This window comes from Cydia splendana, chromosome 8 (assembly GCF_910591565.1).
Source record: "Cydia splendana chromosome 8, ilCydSple1.2, whole genome shotgun sequence".
Classification (NCBI taxonomy): Eukaryota; Metazoa; Arthropoda; class Insecta; order Lepidoptera; family Tortricidae; genus Cydia; species Cydia splendana.
The window spans coordinates 11,452,479-11,476,864 of record NC_085967.1 but is presented as its reverse complement, the minus strand read 5'-3'; the positions used below and the strand labels follow the sequence as shown (position 1 = coordinate 11,476,864).

General features: G+C 36.2%; 2 protein-coding genes across 3 annotated transcripts; one reads left to right on the top strand and one right to left on the bottom strand.

Annotated features, from left to right (window-relative positions):
* LOC134793129 (sodium- and chloride-dependent GABA transporter ine-like) lies at positions 1 to 19,872 on the top strand. Of its 2 annotated transcripts, none has more exons than XM_063764687.1 (10): positions 1 to 582; positions 8,298 to 8,491; positions 10,802 to 10,936; positions 14,709 to 14,922; positions 15,242 to 15,738; positions 15,835 to 15,947; positions 16,039 to 16,318; positions 16,460 to 16,692; positions 17,260 to 17,395; positions 17,638 to 19,872. In XM_063764687.1, the coding sequence occupies exons 1-10, from the start codon at positions 176 to 178 to the stop codon at positions 17,664 to 17,666; spliced, it is 2,238 nt and encodes a 745-aa protein (XP_063620757.1). In that variant the 5' UTR covers positions 1 to 175; the 3' UTR covers positions 17,667 to 19,872. The 2 variants fall into 2 exon arrangements, with proteins under 2 accessions (XP_063620757.1, XP_063620758.1); XM_063764688.1 differs by having other exon boundaries at positions 2 to 582; positions 17,260 to 17,436; positions 17,679 to 19,872.
* A 149-nt stretch (positions 19,873 to 20,021) lies between these two features.
* LOC134793180 (uncharacterized) lies at positions 20,022 to 21,471 on the bottom strand. Its single transcript, XM_063764768.1, has 2 exons — positions 21,180 to 21,471; positions 20,022 to 20,353 (listed from the first exon to the last, which is right to left on the bottom strand). Exons 1-2 carry the CDS (start codon positions 21,361 to 21,363, stop codon positions 20,289 to 20,291), a joined length of 249 nt encoding a protein of 82 aa, XP_063620838.1. The 5' UTR covers positions 21,364 to 21,471; the 3' UTR covers positions 20,022 to 20,288.
* Between the last annotated feature and the right edge of the window lie 2,915 nt (positions 21,472 to 24,386).

Below are 24,386 nucleotides of genomic sequence, written 5' to 3'. Positions count from 1 at the left end.
CCAGAATCGCAGTTATTCACCAATTGCTACGATTGACGGACGGATACAGTCGGGTGTCCGCCACGCTAAGAGCGACCTCGTTCGCTTGCGTCCGTTCATTATTTAGCCGTCGCGCGTCGCTAGCGACGTACGCGACATCATTCATCATAGAGTTATGGCACTGTGAACCGATAGTATGAATAAAACCGAATCTTCAGTGGAAGCCGCTGTGCCCAGCGTGGCAATAAACGTGGACCAATATGACGACCCGGACGAGGAAAGTTCAAAGCTTCTCCATACTAACGCACCCACACCGATCGTGACGCCCTCTGGACAAATGCGCAAGGTGAAGAGCTTCAGCGATACACACAGACTCCGAGATGTGTCCACCGCTTCAGGTGCAGCATCAGCCAGATGCCTGCGCCCCTATGAGCAGGTGACCCCATACCCCGAAGGATCCGAGTGTGGAACAAACCAATATGGAGCACCTTCAGTCAGATCTCTTGCATCAATCGGGATGGGATGCACGGATGGGCGTAAATTGGTTATTAGAAGAGTGCCGACTTCGCCTACGGAACTGTTTCATTTAGTGCGACCTCCTACGTGAGTATGTCAACACATTGATACCTACCTATATTCTTTCTATACCTATGGTTTCTCGACAGTCAGTCTACATTTGCATTTGCACATGTGCATTTAGGTACAAAGGAAGAAAACGATACTCCAGGTATCCCTGCCCGATAATCCTATTTAGATTTAACTGCTCTTATCAAACAACCATTCGCACCTTCACACTCCGTGTCATTTAATGTATTATCTTAGTCGAACCATTTTACGTGAGTTAATATAAGTATAATCTACTTTGTATTATACCTAGGTATCTACATACAAAGATATGTTCCATACTTATCAAATAATCATATGTTTGTACTTTGTGCAAAACTTGTTAAGAGTTTTTAATGTTATTGTATATATGAATTAGTTATGTGTGTGAAAAAGTAAATAAAATAAATAAATGAGGCTAGCAATGTCTATTTGATGATGGATTTCAAGCAGAACAACTGATTAAAGTTTAATTCAAAAAATGATAAACGATATTAAAGGATTAGCGCGCATTTGTTTGTGTAAATACAATTATTTGTATTTGCATCAATTATAACCGGATGTCAAAATGAACTGACTCTGTGTTAGATACGAAACAAAAACACGGATTAAAATTGCCGACCAGATTAAAAAAGCAAGTACATCAAACAACCACTATTTGGAAAACAATGGAAGCATGAATAACAAAGGTGACATTAATAACTCAACATAGTATGTACTTTTCTATTTATTCGGTACCGGCAAAATGCGGGATGTACCCTCCGTCCGTACCTCATATTTAATACAATAGATAGAGCTAAATAATTATTCATCTTCCATTCTATATTTTGCAATTTATTTTCATTTTTATGAAAATTGCGATGGACTCTTGCTGCTGTCTTTGTTTACCAATTAGGTAGGTACATAAAAATAGGTAAATATATTCCAGTATTTCCTTAAATAATTTATCGATAACAAACCTACTTACGACTGGATCTTAATTATTTTCAAAATATTTGTTTTATTCAAACATATATTGTAGTGTTTGAATAGACGATCATAATAAATGACAACTCAAACAAGTTTTTACTGAATACGATTCGGGTAATACTGAATACGTCAGAATGTCGGTTAAATCCATAGATCACCTTTAATTCCATTAAATTTTGGTGTATTCGGAATTACCCGAATACACCTTATACACCAAACGAAAATTTGCATAATAACTGCTTATTTAAATATCAATCTTTCAAGATTTTTTTTGGAATAAGATTTTGCCATATGTATGTGGCTATTAATGTTCTGTCTTATAAATTAAATATTCCGAATTTATATATACCCAACTTCAAAAAAAGAGGCGGATCTAAAATCGTTTCTCACCGACTACTCGGAACATACATTAAAAAAATAGATTGATTTCTGACTAAAGGGTATGCTTTCTAATTGGACCATTGTAAATAATACCCAAGGATGAAGTCGGGGTCCGAAGACGGTATCCTGGAAAAATCGAGGGAACTCTTCAAATTTTGCTCTCGATAAAATTTTGCGAAGTCGACCTGCTGAAGGCCATAAAATTATGATATTTTAAAATGTGTAGTGAAGTCGGTTCTTTTTTTGTTAAAGGTTTTAAATTTAACGTTTATTAATGTTCGTTCCCTGATGCCTTCCTTGAAAACAGCCGAGTCGATTTAGAAAAATATTTTGGGAGGGTATACTTTTCAGTTGGTCTAATTACCATTATGTAGGTCAGAATCTGATAAGAGGACAAGTGCATACCTATAGCGATTTGGGTATTTTTCATAGTAAGTAGATAACTTTCTTTTGGAAACACACACATTCCATTTGATGAACTGGAACTGCTGATTGAAATGATTGTACCTATAAGTACTGTTTTGTGAAATCGGTTAATTTTAAATGCTCCGTACAACTGAAATTTAAACGTAGGTACCTTCTCGTACGTAGGTTTTGATACTTTTGATACTTGGTGGCTTTTGGTTGTCATGAGTCATGATATACACAAAAATAAGTATGATAACACGCAGAAATGAACCCAAAGATTATTCATGTTATAATTGCTTACCTTCCCTGCATACTTATTTCTTTCTCACCACCATAAACGCGCGCACCTGTAAAATAACATTTAACTTTATATCCAATATACCTACTAACTAAACACCACTTGTAATTGATAAAAATGACTAAAGTCATTCCAAAAAAAATCTGTGAGTATTTCCATATAGAGTTAGTAGATGGTACGATTGAGGAAAGTTGCCCCTAACAACTCATAAATTCTAAATAGAAGTCAGATACTTATTTATAAGACTGTGTAATTTGTGTCAAGTTCAAATCAATATCAAAAAAAATACTTGAAGATTTGAAAATATAAATATACTAAATGACTCAATTAACCGATCTTACCAAAAAGATGTTACCTACTAGTTAAGACTAGTAGTGGAAAACTTAGGCATCTGAATTTACCTTAAATCCATCCAAATTATAAGTTTTACTTGACCACAGCACGCACTATTTCCATAATTCATAATACCTACACAATACCATGACGAAACTAAACATAATAAATTGCTTTATTTAATTGCACAAACGGGTCTACCGCGATATAATTTCATTGTTTTTACCTTTAATTCCGACGTTTCAGCTGAGTTGCACCAGCTGTGGTCACGGAAAGACTGACGTCCCAACAAATGTCAACAGAGATATTAATAAAACACCACTAAACTACCCGAAATTAGTTTATAAAAATGTTCCAGTGTCCGGATACTGTGAGTGTTGCGTGTCGTGCCGTGGACAATAAACATTAAACTTTAACGGGTAGCTGCAATTTCTTTGTCTACCCCAAACATTTTTATAAACTAATTTCGGGTAGTTTAGTGGTGTTTTATTAATATCTCTGTTGACATTTGTTGGGACGTCAGTCTTTCCGTGACCACAGCTGGTGCAACTCAGCTGAAACCATGGTATAATAATATACTCCGCCTGGTACTCTATTCCGAGATTCGCGTATGACCTAACTGACACGGGCCTACGTCATCATGCTGTTTACAGGTTCTCAAACTTTAAAATGTGGGAGAATTTTAACCAACGGTGAAAATTATTTTAACGGCATTAATTTTAAGTTATTCATGTAGAAACATAGTAAAATAAAACAAATCTAATGTATTAAATTAAACTTAATTTATCTATACAAGACAAACGTTTGAAAAACCAATTCACAGTTACACATTAATTACCAAGCTTACGACGTGAAAAGTTTGGAAAACACTGCGACTGCTGACACTGAGCGAGAAGGAAATAACAATTAACACGCGTTCGACAAGGATGACGGTCAGGGCATGAAGTTATCTAGATCCGAATTGTCAAATGTGACAGCGCTATCCTGTGTTGCCAGTAATGTAAACAGAATTACCCGAACGTCTGAAATTTCTTTCGTGAATCGGAAGATATTGCTAACGAATAATTAAAATTGACGTGTTATTGTAAAATTTAAGATAAAATACATTATAAATGAAAATTATAAAATTATAAAGAAATATTTTAACTTATTAACCATAGCTATAATGTACCCATGTAACATGTTATGTTGAAATAAAGTGGCAATGTTATTGTGACGTAGGCCCGTGTCACTCTGGGAATAGAAGACCATGTTTTATTAGACCATGGCTGAAACGTCGGAATTAAAGGTAAAAACAATGAAATTATATCGCGGTAGACCCGTTTGTGCAATTAAATATGTGTACAAAACGCGAGAGTTTAAAGTGTTATATAATAAATTGCTTTGTCTTATTCAAATTCACAAGTTACATTATCAGTTATGAATTGCAACAGACATCAATAAATCACTTTATCGCACTTCCAGATGAAACTAAAACACTACTCTGTACTTATTTGTTATATGTTATACGTAAACAATGTATCTACTTTCTGCCGCGTACATACCTATGCCTACATAAAAATAATTATAGTGGATGTTTTTCGTAAAGCAAACACCTTCCAAGCTAAACTGCAATGAAATTACTGTTTCCTCCTTTTATACATAGCGACAGGTAAATGCACTTCAACGTTTGCAAAAGCCTTAATTTCCAGTGAAAATAATGGTTAATATTTATTGTTATAACCTCCAGGCCCAATATGGGACAATAGGTAGGCTAAATAAATCATACTTAACCATTGCGGAAAACGCGGTTTTCAAGTGGACACGAACATACACTTAACGATTTGTGTATAGGTACCTACGTAGGTACTCGTATTTTTTACTTATGCTTTGATCATACAACTTTTAAGAAGTAGAAGGTTTGAACATAAGGGTCTAAGTAAGAGAATAAGGCTTTTAACAGTTTTAACCCATTTATGTTATTGTGTCCACAGGAAATATGCGTAACGCCAACTCATAATAATTAGCCCAAATGCGATAACTCTATGAATACAAGTTGAGAGTATGAGATAAAGGCAGTTCTAACATTAAAATATTGGACCGATAATTTAATGATCTCCATCAGCAGTTCCGCTTCGTCAAATGATAATGTCCAAGAGCAAAAAGTACATATCACTATAGATGTGCCTATAATAATAAGATAAGAGAGGTTCCCTCGATATCTTCCTGATCCCATCATTGAATATCCCAACCAAATGCGAAATGCGAAAGATGTACATTCAAGCAAAAAAATAATATTCCTAATCGATCCAGATGTGTTTGATATCGGGAAACATACCTACATTTAAAAAAAAACCGGATAAGTGCGAGTTGGACTCGCCCACCGAAGGTTCCGTACAAATTTAACTTATATTGTTTAATTTATTAAATTTTTAGTTTTCAGATTTTTCACTTTTAGTGTAAAACGATATTACTTGCCAAATTTCATAGTTCTAGGTCAACAGGTTCATTATGGTCCTATTTTCCCGCACTAGTGTGTAAAATAGCACTTTTCGTGCGATGTCAAAAGTTTAAAGGGCCATATGTACTGTAAAACGTTGTACGATACACGTGCGAATAGGTAATTTCCTCTTTTCCGCACTTGTATCGTAAATAACTATTTCGTTTCACCACTTCAGTGATGATCATTTCGAGTTCACTGTCTTGTTGGACCATTTGAGCGCTAATTATCTTATTCCGAGCTACTGCTGGAAGCGCTCAAGCGCTAATGTGAGAATGAGTGATGTAGCCATGACGTAGCAATCAAATTGGAAAAAAATCATCATACATGTTACGCCAAGTGAATTACGCATTCAATTGTCGGTTCATATATCATCTGTTTGACATTAATACATTTCATTGAGTGCATTTTTTGTACACTTAATGTGAAAAGCAAAGAACTCAAAATATGAAAACACAACTTCATTATCAATAAGAACGTGTGCGCACAGATCTTTTTATCTGCAACGGAAAATGCATTCAACTTGTAACGATCACTGTATTCACGTATCGAACTTATCAAGGCTTAAGTGGAATTTTGTTCATCTCGAGAAAATCCCCTAAAATCCCATTAGCTTTACATGTTGCGCGCCTTGGCCGACATGACCTTCATACACTGGAAACGATAAGCAACCTTATCGTTTCCAGTGTATGAAGGTCATAACTTCGATATCCCGCATTTTATCTTGGAATCAACAATGAACGACGGTCATGAATCACTATCTGATTAATGATCGAAATACGTATTCTTTACTTAACGCATGAAATCATTTATTACAACCGAAAATACGTTACTTGTAGGTATGAATGATACGCGATATCTTGGTACTCCGGTAGTTACTAAAATGTTTTATTTATTTAAATAGATGTTTTGAATTACTACATCCATTCTAATCTCGAGATTCCGTAAGGATTCATTATTGTACGTACATGAGAGTTCATATACAAATAACTCAATGCCATCATAGCAAGCCATCAAAGTTATGTATAATGTGGTAAACTAATTAACCGGATAAGTACTGCAAATTTTCTACGATCTGTATTTCATAATTAGGAAAAATGCCTTCACCCGTGCATGAATTAAATCCCTTGAGCTCTAAATGACGTCACTTAATCTACAGCACCACGAGTTATCCATCTTTAAAACCAAACAAGTGACAAGGTTAAACAGTTACCGTAGAGCCGCTATCATTACTCTTCCGCGTGTTGAATGAACACAATACATACCTAATCCATTTAAAACTAATATTAAAAATGGGTCTTATGGCAAGTGTCAAAAAAATGTTTTTCTCCACACCAACTGGTAAAGGTGCTCTTCATTATTCAAAAACTGATGAGAAAGTTGCATTTTATCCACATGTGGGTGTGGGGCAAAGTAATCTGATGCAAATTTTGAGTTGTTTCCTTATGTTGGCTAGTAGAATTTGATAAATATTTAATAACGTTAATTTGGATTTGATTTGATATTTTACAGTTAGTATTTTCGTCGCGTTGGTGTGGTGAAAAATTTTGTGTTTCACTCGGTGGCAAAATTTGTTTAACCCTCGTGCCTTGAAACCCTCGCAACGCTTAAGATTCCATTTTTCGAATCTTTCGCTTGCTCGGGTGTCAATATTAACACGAGCGGTTAAACAACAACTTTGCCCCCTTGTAAAACAAATAACTATTACTGCCAACTGTACTTTTCACGGTACATGAGACGATTGTAACAAACTCAAATACTACGATGGGGTTACGTTGATTTATTGCATAGTTCCTATGGCCACCTTCCGGCTCTATTATAGTCAAGCTCTATGACATAATAATATGTATACATTTGACTGACTACATACGAACAACGTTCACAAAACAGGATCAACTTTAACTTAAGTATAAGATTTTATTACAAACACCGTTTCGCTACATAACAAAACACACATAAATGCACAAATGGGATAAGTTCAAGCTTTAATTTGAGCTGAATGACCTTAACGTCGTCGTCGTTATCTGCACATAGTCTAGAAGGTGCCTGCCTATTTAATCAGTTATGTAAACATGTCACTTCAAATTAAAACACCTCATCGTTGTCTACTTACTTACTTGAAGATATATTCGTTATCATGATTGACAAATATTTACATATATATAAATATATAATACAATTAAGTATAAAAACTATATCATAAATTAAATATTATCTTTACGCGGGCTAATTGACGTTAGGATCTAATTAGTACAAAGAATAAGTACTTATTGCGATACAGCGAGGAAATACTGCCAGCATCTATACGGCACCATGCCGCAGGGTATTAAGTAGGTAATTACAAAAGTTATGTTCTGGTAAAATAGGACTTGAAAAGCAGAAAAAAGTAAGACTTAAAGGTCCTAACCTAGCTACCGTATTATGCAGAGTCAGCAGTCCGAAACTATAGGAGAGGCGTTTTTAAACTTGTCACTATAGGTTCAGTGACAAATGGATGTCATTTGGCATTAACTTTCGGTTTAAAGACGACCTCGTTTACAGAAATACACGACTACACGTGCATTTCACAAATATACTTGCCGATATGCGACTCTACTTTCAGGAAATATTTACAATAAACGCATGTAAAAACCCGATCATCCAACATGTGTGTAGGTACATTTTTGACGTCTTCAAGTCAATATCTACACTCTGCGAAATTCGTTGAAAAGACTAATTATAAGTAGCGGCCCGTAATTTTTTAGGTTAATTGGTCAACGCTAAAGAGAATTCAGATAAAAGTAGTAGAAGAAAGTTCATTCGTCAGTAAACTACAACAACTTTTTAAGATTTTGTTTTTAATTACAGGCCGCCGGATGAAGACACGGGGTCTCACGAAAGCGATTGCGATGAGGAAGAGGAGGATGCGGAAACGGACCACCTGAAACCCCGACGGCCATTCTGGCCAAACAAGATACAGTTCGTGCTAGCTTGTGTGGGCTACTCCGTCGGCTTGGGCAATGTGTGGCGCTTCCCATACCTCTGCTACAAAAGCGGAGGAGGTAAGATTACCAACTACCAAGTTTTACTCATTAACGACAACGAACAGAGATAATTGCAGTTTATATATTTTTGCCCGCAAAAATAAACAAATTAAAGTCGCGGTCTCGTTTCCGAAGCGTTAATCATATGTACACGAAGTTATCTACGGACATATTTTAGCGACGAGCGCAAGTTTTGCACAGACCATTTAACACTCATTCAACGCTAATGTTAACAAGTTATGCTGTCGCCGGACGACGCTAAATCACTCATTAGGATGACAAAAACGTCGTGATCTTCGTGGCATTGCACCGCGATCTCTACAGAATGTTCCGCGACCATTTTATTATCACTTGGGTAAAAATTATCCTTACACGATGTCACGGAATCATAAATTAAGGCGACCATGAGGACATTGACACTAATGAAAGGTATTATTATGATATTTACTGGCACATTATCTTCTTTGTATTGCTTACTAATGCGTCTATCCGGGACGCAAGGCCAAGAGTATGGCAATAATCTCCGACATTTTTAACTTCGACTTCGTAAGTTCCCGTGCCAAAAGTAGGTAGGTACCTAAAAACCACCATGATTGGCGTTCTAATGTTCGTTCGACGTAGTTTTCACCCCACGTGAAGAAGTCAAAAACGCAATAGGTATTATACGTGTATCCATAGGATAATAAACGGTTGAGCCGTTTATCCTACTAGCTAGACACTCGCGCTTCACCTAACTTTAGGTACATAATCGTCGTTTCACATACCTATTATTTTCAGCAAATGACTACGAGTATTTAGTGTTTAAGACAAAGTGAGCAATAAAACAATTGAAGTATAAGTATACTACTCAACGTTACCGAACCCACCTGAGTCACTCCGTCACGTTATGGTCTCAAACAAATGCTATCTTTATTATTCCGGTAAAAATAGACACGTCATAATCGTAATCAATCTACGTAAGTTTGGCAGTATCGAATTAGAGATAAATCACGATAAGTAAGTGGAGTAGGAAATGTTATGTATTCAACAAATCGTGAGATCGTGTCCGAGATTTGTTTGTGTCCCAGCACGCTAACTGCGGCTAGTTGACACCGAGGTACCATCACACAAACTAAGCTACACGACAATGTGGTGTGAATTACAGCTGATTCCTTTGGTAAATTGATACTTCACACATCGCAAACTCGAGATATCAAGTGATTATTAGTCATTATCTTTATTATTGTTAAATAGGCTGCATAGGTACTAATACGGCTTCGAGTGGTGTTTCCAAATTTTGATTCTTTAAGCATAATCTTATGCTGTGCTGTGATCAAATGACTCTTTGTATCTACAAAGAGTCATTTGATCACCCTTAGCGATATTCTGCTTAGTTTTCTGGTAGATTGTTACATTTCAAATGTTGAAATATACCAATAATTTTACGAAATGATGGCAACTGCACTTGACACGACTGTAATGCATTACGAAGAGGTCTTAAGTATGTTGTGGCATTATCAAAGATTTATTAACCAAAAAGATACCTTGACCATAACTCTCTGTTCGATAATTTTTACTAATACTTATATTTACATGCAAGGACGCTAAAAAAAATACTATATTTTTCATTTAACTATAACAACATGTGTTAGCATAAACACGAGTTGCCTGTTACTAAACAGGAAAACTCGCTTACCTATTTGAGAAACAAAGCTCAGAACCAAAAGGTATAAGAGCACGACAATCATCTCAGTGGGCGAATTAGCAGGTTAATTACGCTGGTTCCTGTAGGTCAATTCGTTGTTAGCGCAACGAGAGGACGGGACAATGTTATGAACGTGCCATTCGTTGTAATGATCTTTATATCATGTACGTACAAACCAGTTTACGGACATGCTATGCTTTAAAATCAGGTGGAAGATGAGACACGGACTACGCCGATTTAATCGTCTATCGACTCATCGAACGATAACATTTGAACATTTCCAAACATCATAGTAGGATTTACATGCCAATCAAAGGATTCATTCGTATTTGCATTAAGTGAACAGCATCTGACAGCCGGTCATTATTAGAGCCAAACCAAGCAAAGTTGGCAGGTGAAAGTGTTATTTTAAACGTCAATACTTCTATGAAATTATGACGTTTACTATGCCTCCATCTATGGCCTATTATCTCCCAAGTTTCGTAAGTGACATTGCTCTCGTGGTACCGGAAAAAGACCACGACCACGAGATTGATCTCGCGTAATCATCTATTATTTTCTTTTTGTCAATAATCGACTGTAATATTCATCAATGTTTACGTGTCCTTCGGCAAGTAAAAATAACAAAATCTTCTTTTTTTCAGGTGCATTCCTCATCCCTTACTTCATAATACTCCTAGTTTGTGGCGTACCTATGCTCTTTATGGAGCTAGCGATTGGACAGTACACTGCGCACGGACCAATTGGAGCACTTTCGCAAATATGCCCTCTGTTTACAGGTAACTTACTTAACATAATGTACGTTAATATTATATATACCTACTACTATGCCCTAACATAGTAAATATACTAGGGATTAAAATCATCTTGAACGGGAGTGAGGGCTTTATGACTTCCTAATGTTACATACAATTGTGCAAAACTGCGACAGAAAATGGCGTTAAATTGTAAGTTAATCACAACTAAAAGCTATTAAACCATTATGCAATGATCGAATTAATAAGAGACCTCTACCTATAACTTTTTTTACAATAAAATTATTTGGGACAGTACTTATAGAACGACTATAGTTCGTTTTATTTTGTGGTTAAAGAATGACGTGATGAAAAAAAAACGTTTAAAAAAAAGTCACGTCAAATATGTAACAATTACTATTTATATTCTTCTGCTTGCAGAATAGTTACTGATTTTAAAAAAGCGTTTTTTATTAAAAGACATGTCAAGATAGCTTACCTTCTTTCTAATGCTAAAAAAACGAACTATAAGCGTAGTAACGTAGGTAGGTAGGTAGAAATTTATTTGCAGGAGGTGTCAAATATCTCTGGAGCTGACTGTACGTCTACGTCTTAGTATTCTTAGTCAACAAATTTGTTTTACTCATACATCTTGTAACCTACACTACACTATATTGTCGGGTTCAATAATTGAACAATATCAAAAGAACACATGTTTTGCCGCACCCATGTATTTACGTAATGATTCAAGGCGAAGATAAATTGAATGATATTCATACAAACTACTGTAGGTACATATAAACGATACAGTATTATTGTAAGTACTTCCAATAAATGTCCAACCTTCTTCCTTGTTCTAAATATATATCGGCGCTAATATCACATGTACATGTTGTATACGATACGTAATTAGGTAGGTATTAGGTAGATAGTTTACATTTATTTAACGTATGCCCGTTTACGTTTTATAAAATCCCGGAGAAGCTATTTCTTTCGAAAAAAAAACGCTCTGTATATTCCCGTGCAAGAATTGAAATGTGATATGCAACTATAAAAGTCGTAGTAAAAAGTAGTTACATAATTCAAAAAGTTTTTCTTAATTAAATGCTAATACATACCAATCACTACACCTTATAAAACAAAGTCCCCCGCCGCGTCTGTCTGTTTGTGTGTTTGTATGTTCGCGATAAACTCAAAAAGACTGAACTGATTTTCATGCGGTTTTTACTTATCGATATAGTGATTCTTGAGGAAGATATAATTGTATAATTTGTTAACCCGTGCGAAGCCAGGGCGGGTCGCTAGTAATATATTAAAACTCAAAACGCGTAGCATCATGGCTCTTAAATAGTTCTACATCGCGTCCCTGTAATAAGCATAGTAAAGTAATGAACCTAAAATATTTTTTAAGAAAAAAAAACCGACTTCTAGTGGGCCCGGTGAAAGATTATGGTAGATGGTGCACTATGTAGAAAAGGAGGTAAAACCACCCACTTTTCTAGTAGCATTTCGTTTCTGTATAAGGGTTGTAGTTCTAGCCTAACCTAACCCACTTCTCTGATAGCAGTTCGGTTCTGTGAGGAGAACCTAATCAAACCCACTTTTCTAGTAGCATTTGGTTTCTGTAAGGCTCGCAGTTCTAACCTAACCTAACCCACTTTTGTTCGGTTCTGTGAGGATCGCAGTTCAAACCTAACCTAACCCACTTAACGGCGCATGCGGTGCGGTGTACGGGAGTTTGAGCGGGAGGGGTTTGGCATCATCATACTTTATACCTACATTTTATGGTAGGTACCTAATCATAGTGGTTTTCCGGGTTAAGGTCCGGGTCTGAGTCCGAGTCCGGATCCGAGTCCGAGTCCAGGTCCGGGTCCGAACCGGATCCGGGTACGAGTCCGGGTCTGGGTCCGAGTCCGGGTCCCAGTCCAAGTCAAAATCGAAATTCGAAATCACCAAACGTGTCATAGTACACGTCGTTGAAGAGTTCTGTTCTTATCATGATCAGCAGTTTTCCACTTCATCAAATGCGACAGTTTTTAATGTAAATGCTTGATTTTATGATGAAAATACAGAAAATTCTATACGTATGGATCCCATCATCAGAACTGGGTTTTGACAAAAACGGGACCAATCTGTATGCATATACATACAATCAAAAAAAGAATTTTCAAAATCGGTCCAGTAATGACGGAGATATGGAGTAACAAACATAAAAAAAAATAAAAAACATACAATCTAATTGATAACCTCCTCCTTTGGGATTTGGAAGTCGGTTAATAAAAAGCATACACAAACCACTAGGGCTTCCAATACCGGGATCCCGGGATCCCGAAATACCGGGATCCCGTCTGTTTAAACGCATTTTTCAATACCGGTATTTTTTAATGCATTACCGGGATCCCGGTATTTTCAAAAACAAGGAAAATGTGCCGATTATACCGTTTAAAATCCTATAAAATGATTCAATTCGGCTGTATCAAGAACATTACTTGCCCATTTAATTAAAGATCATTTAATTGAAACAATATCTGTGCATATGCGTCAGATAAATATTTGGTGATGTGTTCTGATGTTCAGTATAGGATACATATTAATATAATGAGGAGGCAAACTGTCACTGTTTCTGTCTGAGGGCTTACCGCGAACCAATTGTGGAAATATAGGATCTCCCTTTTTTCCCAAGGACCCGATATGCATAAAACGGTGAGAAAAAGCTTTGAGTATCAAAAACTATGGCAAATGACAAAGACCGTTTGCATCATTTGTAAAGGCTGCATTTTAAGGAAGATAAATATTTTGGAAAGAGTAAATACACAGGTAGCTTAGTATTAATGAAGTAGTACATAATTTAGGGCATAATAGCTTGGCTACACATGCTTTACTCCATACGCATCACGACTTTGTGTACCTATCTGTTGTGTCGTAGGGCGGGCGTATATGAAACGCCTTCTTGTACATTCAGGTGATCCAGGTATACACCAAAGTTTGTTTTCGATCGAACACTTGTAATATAAGAGGAAAAACTGCACGTGAGCCTCCGAAAATTTGAATAAACGGTAAAATACACAAGATAACTTGAAATATATTAAGTGATTATCTTTGTATCAAATCAGCCTTTTTACCACCAACTGTAGCATTTCTTCTTCGAAGCTTGGTTTGTAGTTCCCGTACAGTCATAAATGAATACATTTTTCTTGATAAATCGCAAGTATGTATTAGTAAAAAATTCGCAACCATACGCTTGTCACAATGACGGATCACAGAGACGACATCTGTCCCAACCTTTCAGTGTGCCTCCTCATTAGTTCTTTTATATGGTTCCTGTTTTTATTTATTGTATTTTGGTATGTTTTTGTAATATATATAATATATGAATAAAGAGATATGTTATTAGTTTTTAAAACAAAAAGTAGAAAGAAATGAGCAAGGCATTATAGTATGGCAAACGAATTTTTGGTGACAAATTTGAATATAGTTGGCTGGTTTATTATGTTGAACTAAAAATGAGACTGGTGAAGTCAACAAGGTGGATAAAATGATTGCCAATCTGGAGGGTGAAATAATAATTATTGCAGATGGCGATTATTGTTTAATATCCTAAGCTAAGGACATACATATCTGGTGTTACAGTGAGCCTTTTTTTATAAAACTCAAAAATTTTAAGCGATTCATAGTAAATACCGGGATCCGGGGATCCCGGTATTGATGAAGACAGTTTCGGTATTAATACCGGTATTGAAAGAAGTCCGGTATTTGGAAGCCCTACAAACCACTCAATATTGTACCCGTAATTAATTCTGCATCTAATGGCTTTCAGGTGCTGGTATCGCAAGCGTGGTGATCTCGTTCTTAATGTCGACATATTACGCAGTAATAATAGCCTGGGCAATTTACTACTTCTTCACATCGTTTAAAGCCGTAGTCCCGTGGGCTAACTGCAACAACCGATGGAATACTGCTCAATGCTGGCAACCTATTCATAATCTTACCAAGCCAAACGGATCTCAAACGGCCACTGAACAATTCTTCGAGTAAGCTTTATATTTTCTGTTGAAGCGCGTCAAGCATGGTGTGTCTCATTTCCCTCAATGTTATCTTTTTGACGATTCCGGTTTCTATTATCAATAGTTTTATAACAAGTCATTTTCCACGAAACGCTTAGTATAATAAAAATACCCAGAAATCGGTACTAGAAAAAAACCTCATTCACTTATCCTAGCCACAAGTTTTAATGCTAATTATATCTACTATATTTCTATCATTATCAAGTTTCTTAAATTTAATCTTTCAAATGAAATACATCATGTGCTACTCTTACCTAATTGTACTTATGCTCTACTATTTTTTCAGGAAAAAGGTATTAAGCATGAGTGATGGTATCGAATATCCCGGTGGCATGCGGTGGGAGTTGGCAGCTTGCTTATTCTGTGCTTGGTTGTTAGTGTACTTCGCCCTGTGGAAAAGTATCAAATCTTCGGCTAAAGTGCGGTACATCACAACAACACTTCCATTTCTGCTGATTATAGTATTTCTTGGCCGATCGCTCACCCTCGATGGCGCCGACAAAGGATTAAGATTTTTCTTCAAACCGGAATGGGAATTGTTAAAGACATCAAGGCCGTGGGTTAACGCGGCGTCGCAGATCTTCAATTCGATTGGAATAGCTTTTGGATCGATGATAATGTTCGCCTCATATAACAAATTTGACAACAATTTCTTGCACGACACTTTGGCAGTATCTCTCGTCAATGCCGTCACTAGTCTGATCGTGGGGATATTTACCTTTGCTACGATTGGAAACATAGCTTTCGAACAGAACACTTCTGTAAAGGATGTCATAGCTGACAGTAAGTATTTACTAGTAACTAGTAACCAAACCAAGTACTTTTATAGCAACCCTTAAAATATCGACCTTGTGCCTTTCTAATGTTAAATAATTTCAGGTCCCGGTTTACTGTTCGTCGTATATCCACAAGCAATAGCAAAGATGCCTGCATCGCAACTTTGGGCAGTCTTATTCTTCTTTATGTTCCTCTGCCTAGGATTAAACAGCCAGGTACTTGACTGCTTTCATGCCATTAAAGTTTAGATCAGCTACCTATTGAAAATGAATTAAGAAAAATATTAATAAACCGTCTATATTTCAGTTTGCCATAGTGGAAGTCGTAGTAACTTCAATTCAAGATGGTTTTCCAGATATGATACGGAAGAAGCTTGTCTACCACGAACTGTTGGTACTATGTGTCTGTGTGGTATCATTTCTATGTGGGTTACCACACATCATACACAGTGGCATCTACGTATTCCAACTAATGGATTATTACGCTGCCTCGCTCAGTATCACATATCTCGCCTTCTTTGAAGTGGTTGCCATAGCATGGTTTTATGGCGCCGGCAAACTGTCCCAGAACATCAAGCAAATGACAGGTGAGACAGCATTTCAACATTCTCAATAGTGAAATGAACCCACAACAGTAGGAAACTAGCAGTATATAGATACACAGATCCTAATCTTGTATCTGTGAGAATTATGGCAATCATAATTAAATCGCTTTTTGTATATTCCAGGTCGCTACCCATCGCTATACTTCCGAATATGTTGGTTAATTGCGGCGCCAGCACTGCTCCTGGCGCTATGGGTCGCTAGCCTGGTGGACTACACGCCGCCCAGTTACCGCCAGTACCAATACCCTGGGTGGGCGCAGGGTCTCGGCTGGGTCATCGCGTCTCTTTCGCTATTGTGCATACCAGTTTATGCATGCTTTGTCGTCGCAAGAGCGCCAGGAAAAACAATATTAGAGGTACGTATATTTTACGTTCTTAACGTTTTAACAACTTATCTCTTTATTCATCATTCTTCTTAGGCTAGGGTTTTTATAATATGAATATAAAAGTAAAATATAAAAACACATACAAAACATTACAAAAATATATAAACACATTATAAAAAACCTAACTTAGGGTGCCGCCGGCAGCGGGGCAGGGTCCAAGCTGCCGGTGGTCAGGGCCGCAGAGTGAGGAACCGACGTACTATATATACGCGCCGTGTCCAAAATTACCGCCTTCTGCATCTGACCCTTGATCCAACCACCCAGCGAGAGTCTCTCTAGGTGTTGGTCGAGACTCTTCGCTATGAGACCGTTCGCTGACACGACTATAGGAACAATGATCGTCGAGTCAACATCCCACATGGTGGTTATCTCGTGGGCTAAGTCTAGGTACTTGCTGGACTTAACTTATTATTAACTGATTATTGACAAAAATAGATTTCAAGCATGAGAACCACAAAATGTAATCATTTTATCAATTTAAGTTATATAAACGTACGCAAGAATGAGATAATTAATGACAATTATTTTTTCTTGCAGAAATTGCGGTATTCCATCCGTCCTAACTCAGTGTGCGAGTGTGGAGTGAACGAGTGTGACGTGTGCGGTTCCGACTCCGAGCCGCCCGACGACAAACAGCCCACCATTACCTATTACCAACAACCATCGTATCCTAGTCCTAACTAAACTCTAAATCATAATTAGATTTCAAAACAAGTAAGACAATGTTGCCACTTTTTACTAGCGCGTCTTGTATTTATTTAAAAATAAGTAAATAAAAGTACTTTTTTTAAATCGTAGGCGTAAAATTACCAATAAATAAATTATCTTAGCGTATTTATTAATAAAAAGGAATTTACTATTTTACAAACAAATTATTGCAGTGGCAACATTTTTTGGAATCTAATTATGATTTAGAGTATAATAAATCAAAATTAAGTAGATAGTGTTCATCACAGTCTGTTAGCTGCGATTAACGGGGGATATGCCCAAGATTATTTATGGAAACGTGCATGAGATGTCGGAGTAGAAATTAAAATAAAAGTAGGTGGGGTAACTGAACTCCAGTCTCCTACAATTTTATATTTATAAATAACACAAAGCACTGTCAGTCGTCGTGATTGTTAGCTTACTCTGTTTCTATGTAATTTTTAACGCCATTTGAAATGGTTACTTAAATACATAAAGTACGATCTATAGAAAATACCACGTTTCGACCTGGGCATAGTCTCACCATTAAGAGCCGACGTGTGTTAAATACAAAAAAGTTTTGAACGTAGGTAAGTAGTAGATATAAAAGAAACAAAGACAATAATAGAATAAGTTATTTTCCGCGCTATCATTATCTTCTTTATTTATAATGAAATGAACGTAGAGGCACTTGACCTAATACTGCTATCACGTTTAGCAGTGACACAATTTTCTTAGCACTCGAGACATGTGGTGCGAACCGCCTACCGTACGGTCAAGTTAACGCTAATCACTCATTCTACTGATTAAATCGAGATAACAACGTGAGTTGTGTACCTAAGTCAAGCAGTTGCGTTTAATATTAAAATGTATTGTTCTCATAGTTCTCAGGCTAAAGTCGATTGTTAAGGTCATTCAATAAGAAAATATCGAGTTGTAAAATGTTATGGTATTTCAAAACAAAGATCATAACTAACTTATGTAACATTCCAAATTGCTGTGAATCAATGTTAATTGCTATTATAAGTTCAAAGTTAAGTAATTTATTGTGATAAAAAACATTCCATGTGTTATAAGTTTCCTGTTATGAAAATGATATGAGTGATGTGGCGAATTAAGGTGCAGTAAGCTTAGTCCTCCGAACGCAGCTCGCTAAGCACTGAGCGGACAGCGGTGCGTGCCCGGGATAGCGAAAATCATAGTTTTTTTTAGTTATTTTTAACAAAAGAAGTAATAGATGACTACGATAATCAATAACGTTACCCCATTTTTAGAAGCAATTTACAGTTAATAGCTTAAGTATGTGAAAAAGATTTTCAAATGTGCATTTTAGAATTATGTTCGTGATTTTTTTCTATCGTGCGAAATTTGTTTAGTCAGGTTTCCAATCGATGAAGTTAGTAGAGAAAGGCCTCAAGATTGCTATTCATATATTTGGCGACCATATTATGATCTAAAGAAGCGCTACGATTTTTCAAAAATTATACTGACTGAACCCTCTGCACCTTAAAGTTAAAATTAGTTGTAGAAAGTCTTACAGACTGGTTCAAGTATTTATTATAACTGCTAAGTAAAAAATGGTTGTGTTGATCGATTATATATTATCGATAAAAAAATTGTAGAAATTTACTTGATGATTCACTATACAAAAAAGTTAAAAAAAAATGCTTATTGTGTTTTTGAGGTGTATGATAATAGAGAGCACCCTTTGTATTCCACGATTGAAAAGTACTTGTACTAATTTAGGCCTGGCCTGTGCCCTAATCACATAATTTAGGCCTACCCTGTGCCCTAATCACATAATTGTCAGATAGATTCTAATCCCCTTTTGTCAGATGCAAATTTCAAGTTCAAGGTGGTTCCTTTACATGCTTTTGCTCATAAGGTACACTGCCCATATCATGCCCAGTTACTATTTACTGCAGATTTTATCACGAACAATTATAAGTATTAAGGTTATGATCTACTTTTTTTTAATAAATATAAATTTACCTATTACAAGTCCTAAAGCCCAATTAGGGTAATTCGCCAGTAACTGGCCACTGTTAGTAATTGGCCACCCTAAACTAAAAATGAATTCTATTTACCTATAAACAGAATTCATTTTAGTATAAGGTTTCAATAATTGGCCAGCCTTCAATAACTAGCCGCCTTATACTAAAATGAATTCTGTTTATTGGTGAATAGAATTCAGTTTTAGTTTAGGGCGGCCAATTACTAACAGTGGCCAGTTACTGGCGAATAACCCTATATAAATTTAATGTAATTGTTTAAGCATTTACCTCAAATGAAACAATACTACAAATCGAAAGTACAATACAGATACTTTACTTGAAGATGAGATTATAATGTATGTATTACAACATGAAGCTATGTAAATATTTAGGGATGTAAATATTTAAGTTGCTTATGAGATGTTACCAATGTTAGTGGTATAAGAAATAATACCAAGAATACTGAAAATACTTTGATGTTTTATTTACAAACCACTTACAATATACACTCAACAGTAATGAAAATGGGTACATTATACATTCTAGACCCTATTATTGTTAAATTCCAATACTTCTGGCTTGACATTGACATTATTATTCATACAAAATAATTAAATATTACAAAAGTAAGAGAATCTTTATATTTACATATATCAACTATTCTAATATAAGTATCAATAAGTAGGAGAACATTAGGTATCTTGAAAGTAGTGTAAAAGTACCATATCAGATATAATGAAAAAAAACTAACATAAGAAAAATTGCCTTGAGGTATAAGAAATAAAACAAAAACATGGTGTATACCATATGTACCCATTTTGATCACTATTGACTATATGTATTTACTACTAAAATAAAGTAAAATAATGAAAATGTACCTATGAACTATTTCCGTCTTTTCTTTGGGGTAACAGGAACATCTTCTTCTTCTTCACTATCTTCGTTCAATTCTGGAATTGATATAAATAAATGAGGCAAGCAGATCTCTACTCTTAGAACAAATAAGAAATGGGGTAATATTTTATAGGCATCACCTACTGGCAAAAATATTTTTTTAAATGACTTTAAATTACCAATTAATAAAGTTATCCTTTCTGTTGAAAAAATAATATAAAGATATTATGACATAAATTACAGTAATATCTTATGATTTAGTTGTTTTTAGATGATTTTATTATACAACATAATTAATCTTGACCATTATAGTTTTTATTTGTATTAAAAAAAAATTTTTTTTTTGAACCTGCTCTAGTAGCTAGAGTTGGACCACACTAAGTGCTACACATGAAGTATGTAGCTTATAGAGATATGTATGCATTCTTATTGCAAAGTTAAGGTGGTCAGACACTAGTTTTAAAAACAACTTGTACATTACCTATTGTAATATTGTGTGATTATTATGATAGTAACTTGTCTCCTTAATAATACATTACATTACAGACATAGCTCACATAGCTGTGATTGAATTAGGAATAAAAATTATTATTTCCACTCTATTTATTCAATGGGAAGGTGCAAATTCGGTGGAGGGGGAAGTGGCGCTGATCGTCACAAACACAGGTAATCTTATGGAATGTCCGACATTAGTACTAGCGACAGCCGCTAGAACTAATTTTACTCCATAAGATTTAACGTAGAAAGTCCGACAAAATGAGGGCAGCACCAGTCGTGCACATAGCGAACTAGCTAATTAGCTATTGTGTGGTATAATCTCAATACAAAGTACTAGAGGGTAGGTTGTTGGATACGAGTTATTGTCAGTAACCAATATCGTACCTTCATTATCTCCTTGGTTGCTCCCACCACGGTCTTCTATAATGTTAGTTAGGGTCGCATTTACTAATTGTTGAAACTCTTGAAGAGACTTCACTAGATGCGAAGCTCGTCGATCAGTTTCTTTCCCAATTGTTTTAATAACTTGCTTGTTCTCAGTAATTACCAATTGCATTTCCGGCACCATGTTAAACTATTGATTAGATATATTTGTCGACTAATAGATAAAAATTGCCAAATTTAAACTTTTGTTTCTCTAAATTTGCTTGCCTTACCCGCCTTGCTTCTTCGTGTTTTTGCAATTATTTTGACATGCTTATGACGTTTCGAACCTTGCCAGTTTTCTTGCAGTTGAAAAGTTGCCAATAATATAAATGCTTAAGTGAAAATATAATAGTAAGTAGGCACCTAAAAAAAGGCACGAATAATTGAGTCGCTTAACTTCGAACTCGGGTAAATCCATCTGTCAGATTACCTATGCGATTATGGTATTAAGAAAAGGCATAGAGGGACAATAATATAGAGATGAAACGGGGGAGGGGCCAAACGACCGAACGAGATGCACTTATGGAACTTTCAGTAGGAGTAGCAGAGAAGGCGGTATTATTGCTTGTCCTTGTCACAGTCTCACTTTTTGTTTGTTCCCTACCTTTTTATTAGTATGGAGAATGGTAGGCAACAAATGAATTTGACCAATCACAGTGTCGCATTTGCGTATGTTTTGTCCCTCACGGAGGCACGCGTATACCACTTCTATACCATCCTACCTTCTATGAGAAAAGGTAATAGGGTAGATATTTGCTGAGAGGGTCGTATGGACTTACCTGAGTTTGAAGTTAAGCGACACAATTATATATTATAAATAATATAGCTATTATAATAAAAAAGCTTTCGTGATAAAAAAAACTTGGATATGATCGTTTTTCTTCAAAACGACTCTTGACAGGTCATTCCATCCGTTCAAAATGATTGCGTCTCATTCTCTCATTAAGCAAAATGTGAGACAAAATACACATTTGACAAAGAAATTCTCGGAGTAATTAACAATGGAGCCGCCATTAACAGGCGTTCCCCTCTGTCGAAAATAGGCGGCCAATGGTCAACCACATGTCAACCATATGTATGGACTGACGTTTATCTGACATGACGTACCTATACATTTGATGTGCCCCTCCCCCGCAAAAAACGGCAGACTATTTTGTACCGAAAATTTTAGACATGGCGTCTCCGTTGGTTATATCCTCTAAGAAGAAATTGGACAGGTCGTACCACCACCACCATGAATCTAGTATATAACATGAAGTTATAAGATGGAGTGAACTGTCACTTTTTTTGCCATACTAAATTTAACCTTATCACCGAGCCAGAAAGACGTTCTTACCAGACTAGAGAAAACGGTCCACTTGAGATAGCAAAGGTGGGTCGCGGTGTCTCACTCGCACATGTTGCCAATGTTAAAAATATACCATTGTGGTAGTATTTATATCAATATACTACTAAAGTTATAGATGGTCAAGCAAATCTTGTCAGTAGAAAAAGGCGGCAAATTTGAAAAATGTAGGCGCGATGGGATATCGTCTCATAGATAATTTGAATTTCGCGCCTTTTTCTACTGACAAGATTTGCTTGACCAGGTATAAATACCTTCTTATATTATTTAAGTGCTTTATTTAGAGTAAGGTTCTGATATCTTTTAAGAAATTTGTAAATAATTATGATGTCAATATTATTAACTGATTTAACCAAGCATGTGCATAACAAAAAAAACATTAATTTTGATATGGTAGACATTGTAGTAACATTGAATATTAATTGGTATCCCTAACGTGTGATGACATGTTATCAAAACACGTTAATGAAAAATTTCTTAAAAATGGTGAATAAATGTTGCGTTAAAGGTTGTAGAAGTGAAAAAATTTCTAATTGTGGAATATTGTTTCACAAGGAAGCCACAATTATTACAGTTTGCGATAAAAATACAAGTCAACATTGTCAAACTCATTAGGGTGACCATGATGTCGGCACGATGAGAATCAGTGTTACACAATTCTTATTACGTACTTAAAAGTAAGTTTATATGAATAGGTATGTATTTATTTCGGCATGTTTAAATTGGTGAAATGAGAGCCAATACAAATAAATAATTGCCAAAATTGAAATCCAAAGTCCTTAAACACTACAGACACATTTATACATTGTTATAATAATAAAAAAACACATTGATAATAAAAGAAAAATAGAACTTTATGGTAATTTACTGACTTTTGGGACGATACCAGAAACGTTACTGGGAATTTACCGTCTTTGGAAAATTTACTGGGAAATGCACATCACTCGTTTCTTTACATTTCACGACTCTTCTCTTTTCGCACAGATGGCCTACCACCGTGAACACCGAGGTTCGCAAATTGCGGGCATCTTTCTCTTTTACTCCTATAAAGGAATAATTACAGAGACAGAGAAAGATGCTCGTCAAACGATGCAAACTTCGGTGTCTATGCTCCAGTGACAAGCGTCCTAGTTAAAAACTATAGCAAACGGGCGTAGCGGTCCCACGCGACCCTGTGGCAGTGGCGGATTTGCCCTAAGGCCGAGTAGGCCCGGGCCTAGGGCGGCCAGATATTTTAAGCGGCAGTCTATATGATGGGTGCTGAGAAAGGGACGGCTAGTGCTTGCTATGAAGGGCCTGGGACCTAACGCGGCAAAGACTGTAAAAAGCTCTCAGGACAGTAGGGGTGTCCTGAGAGCCTACCCCGAGCCGCTTTCGACGTGTTGCCTCTTTGTAGCACTTTCGTACGTAAGTGTGACAGAGGGGCGACACGCCGAACGCGGTTCGCGGTAGACCCTCTGGTTCTGTCATCATATCTGTCTCTCTATCTCTCTCACTCATATCTGTATTCTTGACAGACGTTACGGCGGACCACCTTCCTGAGGATCGACCATGTTCGTGGTCCAGCATCTACGCCTATTAATAACAGTTTTTAGAACAACTAAATTAAGTACCTAAGGTTGAGTGTAGCGTTATACAGAAGAGAAAAAAAAACTATATCCATCCCTTTTTAGGCCATAATACTAGTACAGCGAAAATACAGTATGATTCTTTATAACTGATATAACTATGCATGAATAAGAAAAGATCCTGGCCAAACTATATATTCAATGTTATCCTAATATCCCACATACATATGACTTATGGTCACCCTAATTAGA

Excerpts from the sequence above, each read along its gene's own strand:
- LOC134793129 (XM_063764687.1), top strand. The coding sequence starts at position 176 with ATGAATAAAACCGAATCTTCAGTGGAAGCCGCTGTGCCCAGCGTGGCA. Across the intron at positions 16,319-16,459 it reads GAACATCAAGCAAATGACAG|GTCGCTACCCATCGCTATAC; the intron begins GTGAGACAGCAT and ends TGTATATTCCAG. Across the intron at positions 16,693-17,259 it reads CAGGAAAAACAATATTAGAG|AAATTGCGGTATTCCATCCG; the intron begins GTACGTATATTT and ends TTTTTCTTGCAG.
- LOC134793180 (XM_063764768.1), bottom strand. The coding sequence starts at position 21,363 with ATGGTGCCGGAAATGCAATTGGTAATTACTGAGAACAAGCAAGTTATT. Across the intron at positions 20,354-21,179 it reads CAACCAAGGAGATAATGAAG|AATTGAACGAAGATAGTGAA; the intron begins GTACGATATTGG and ends TATCAATTCCAG.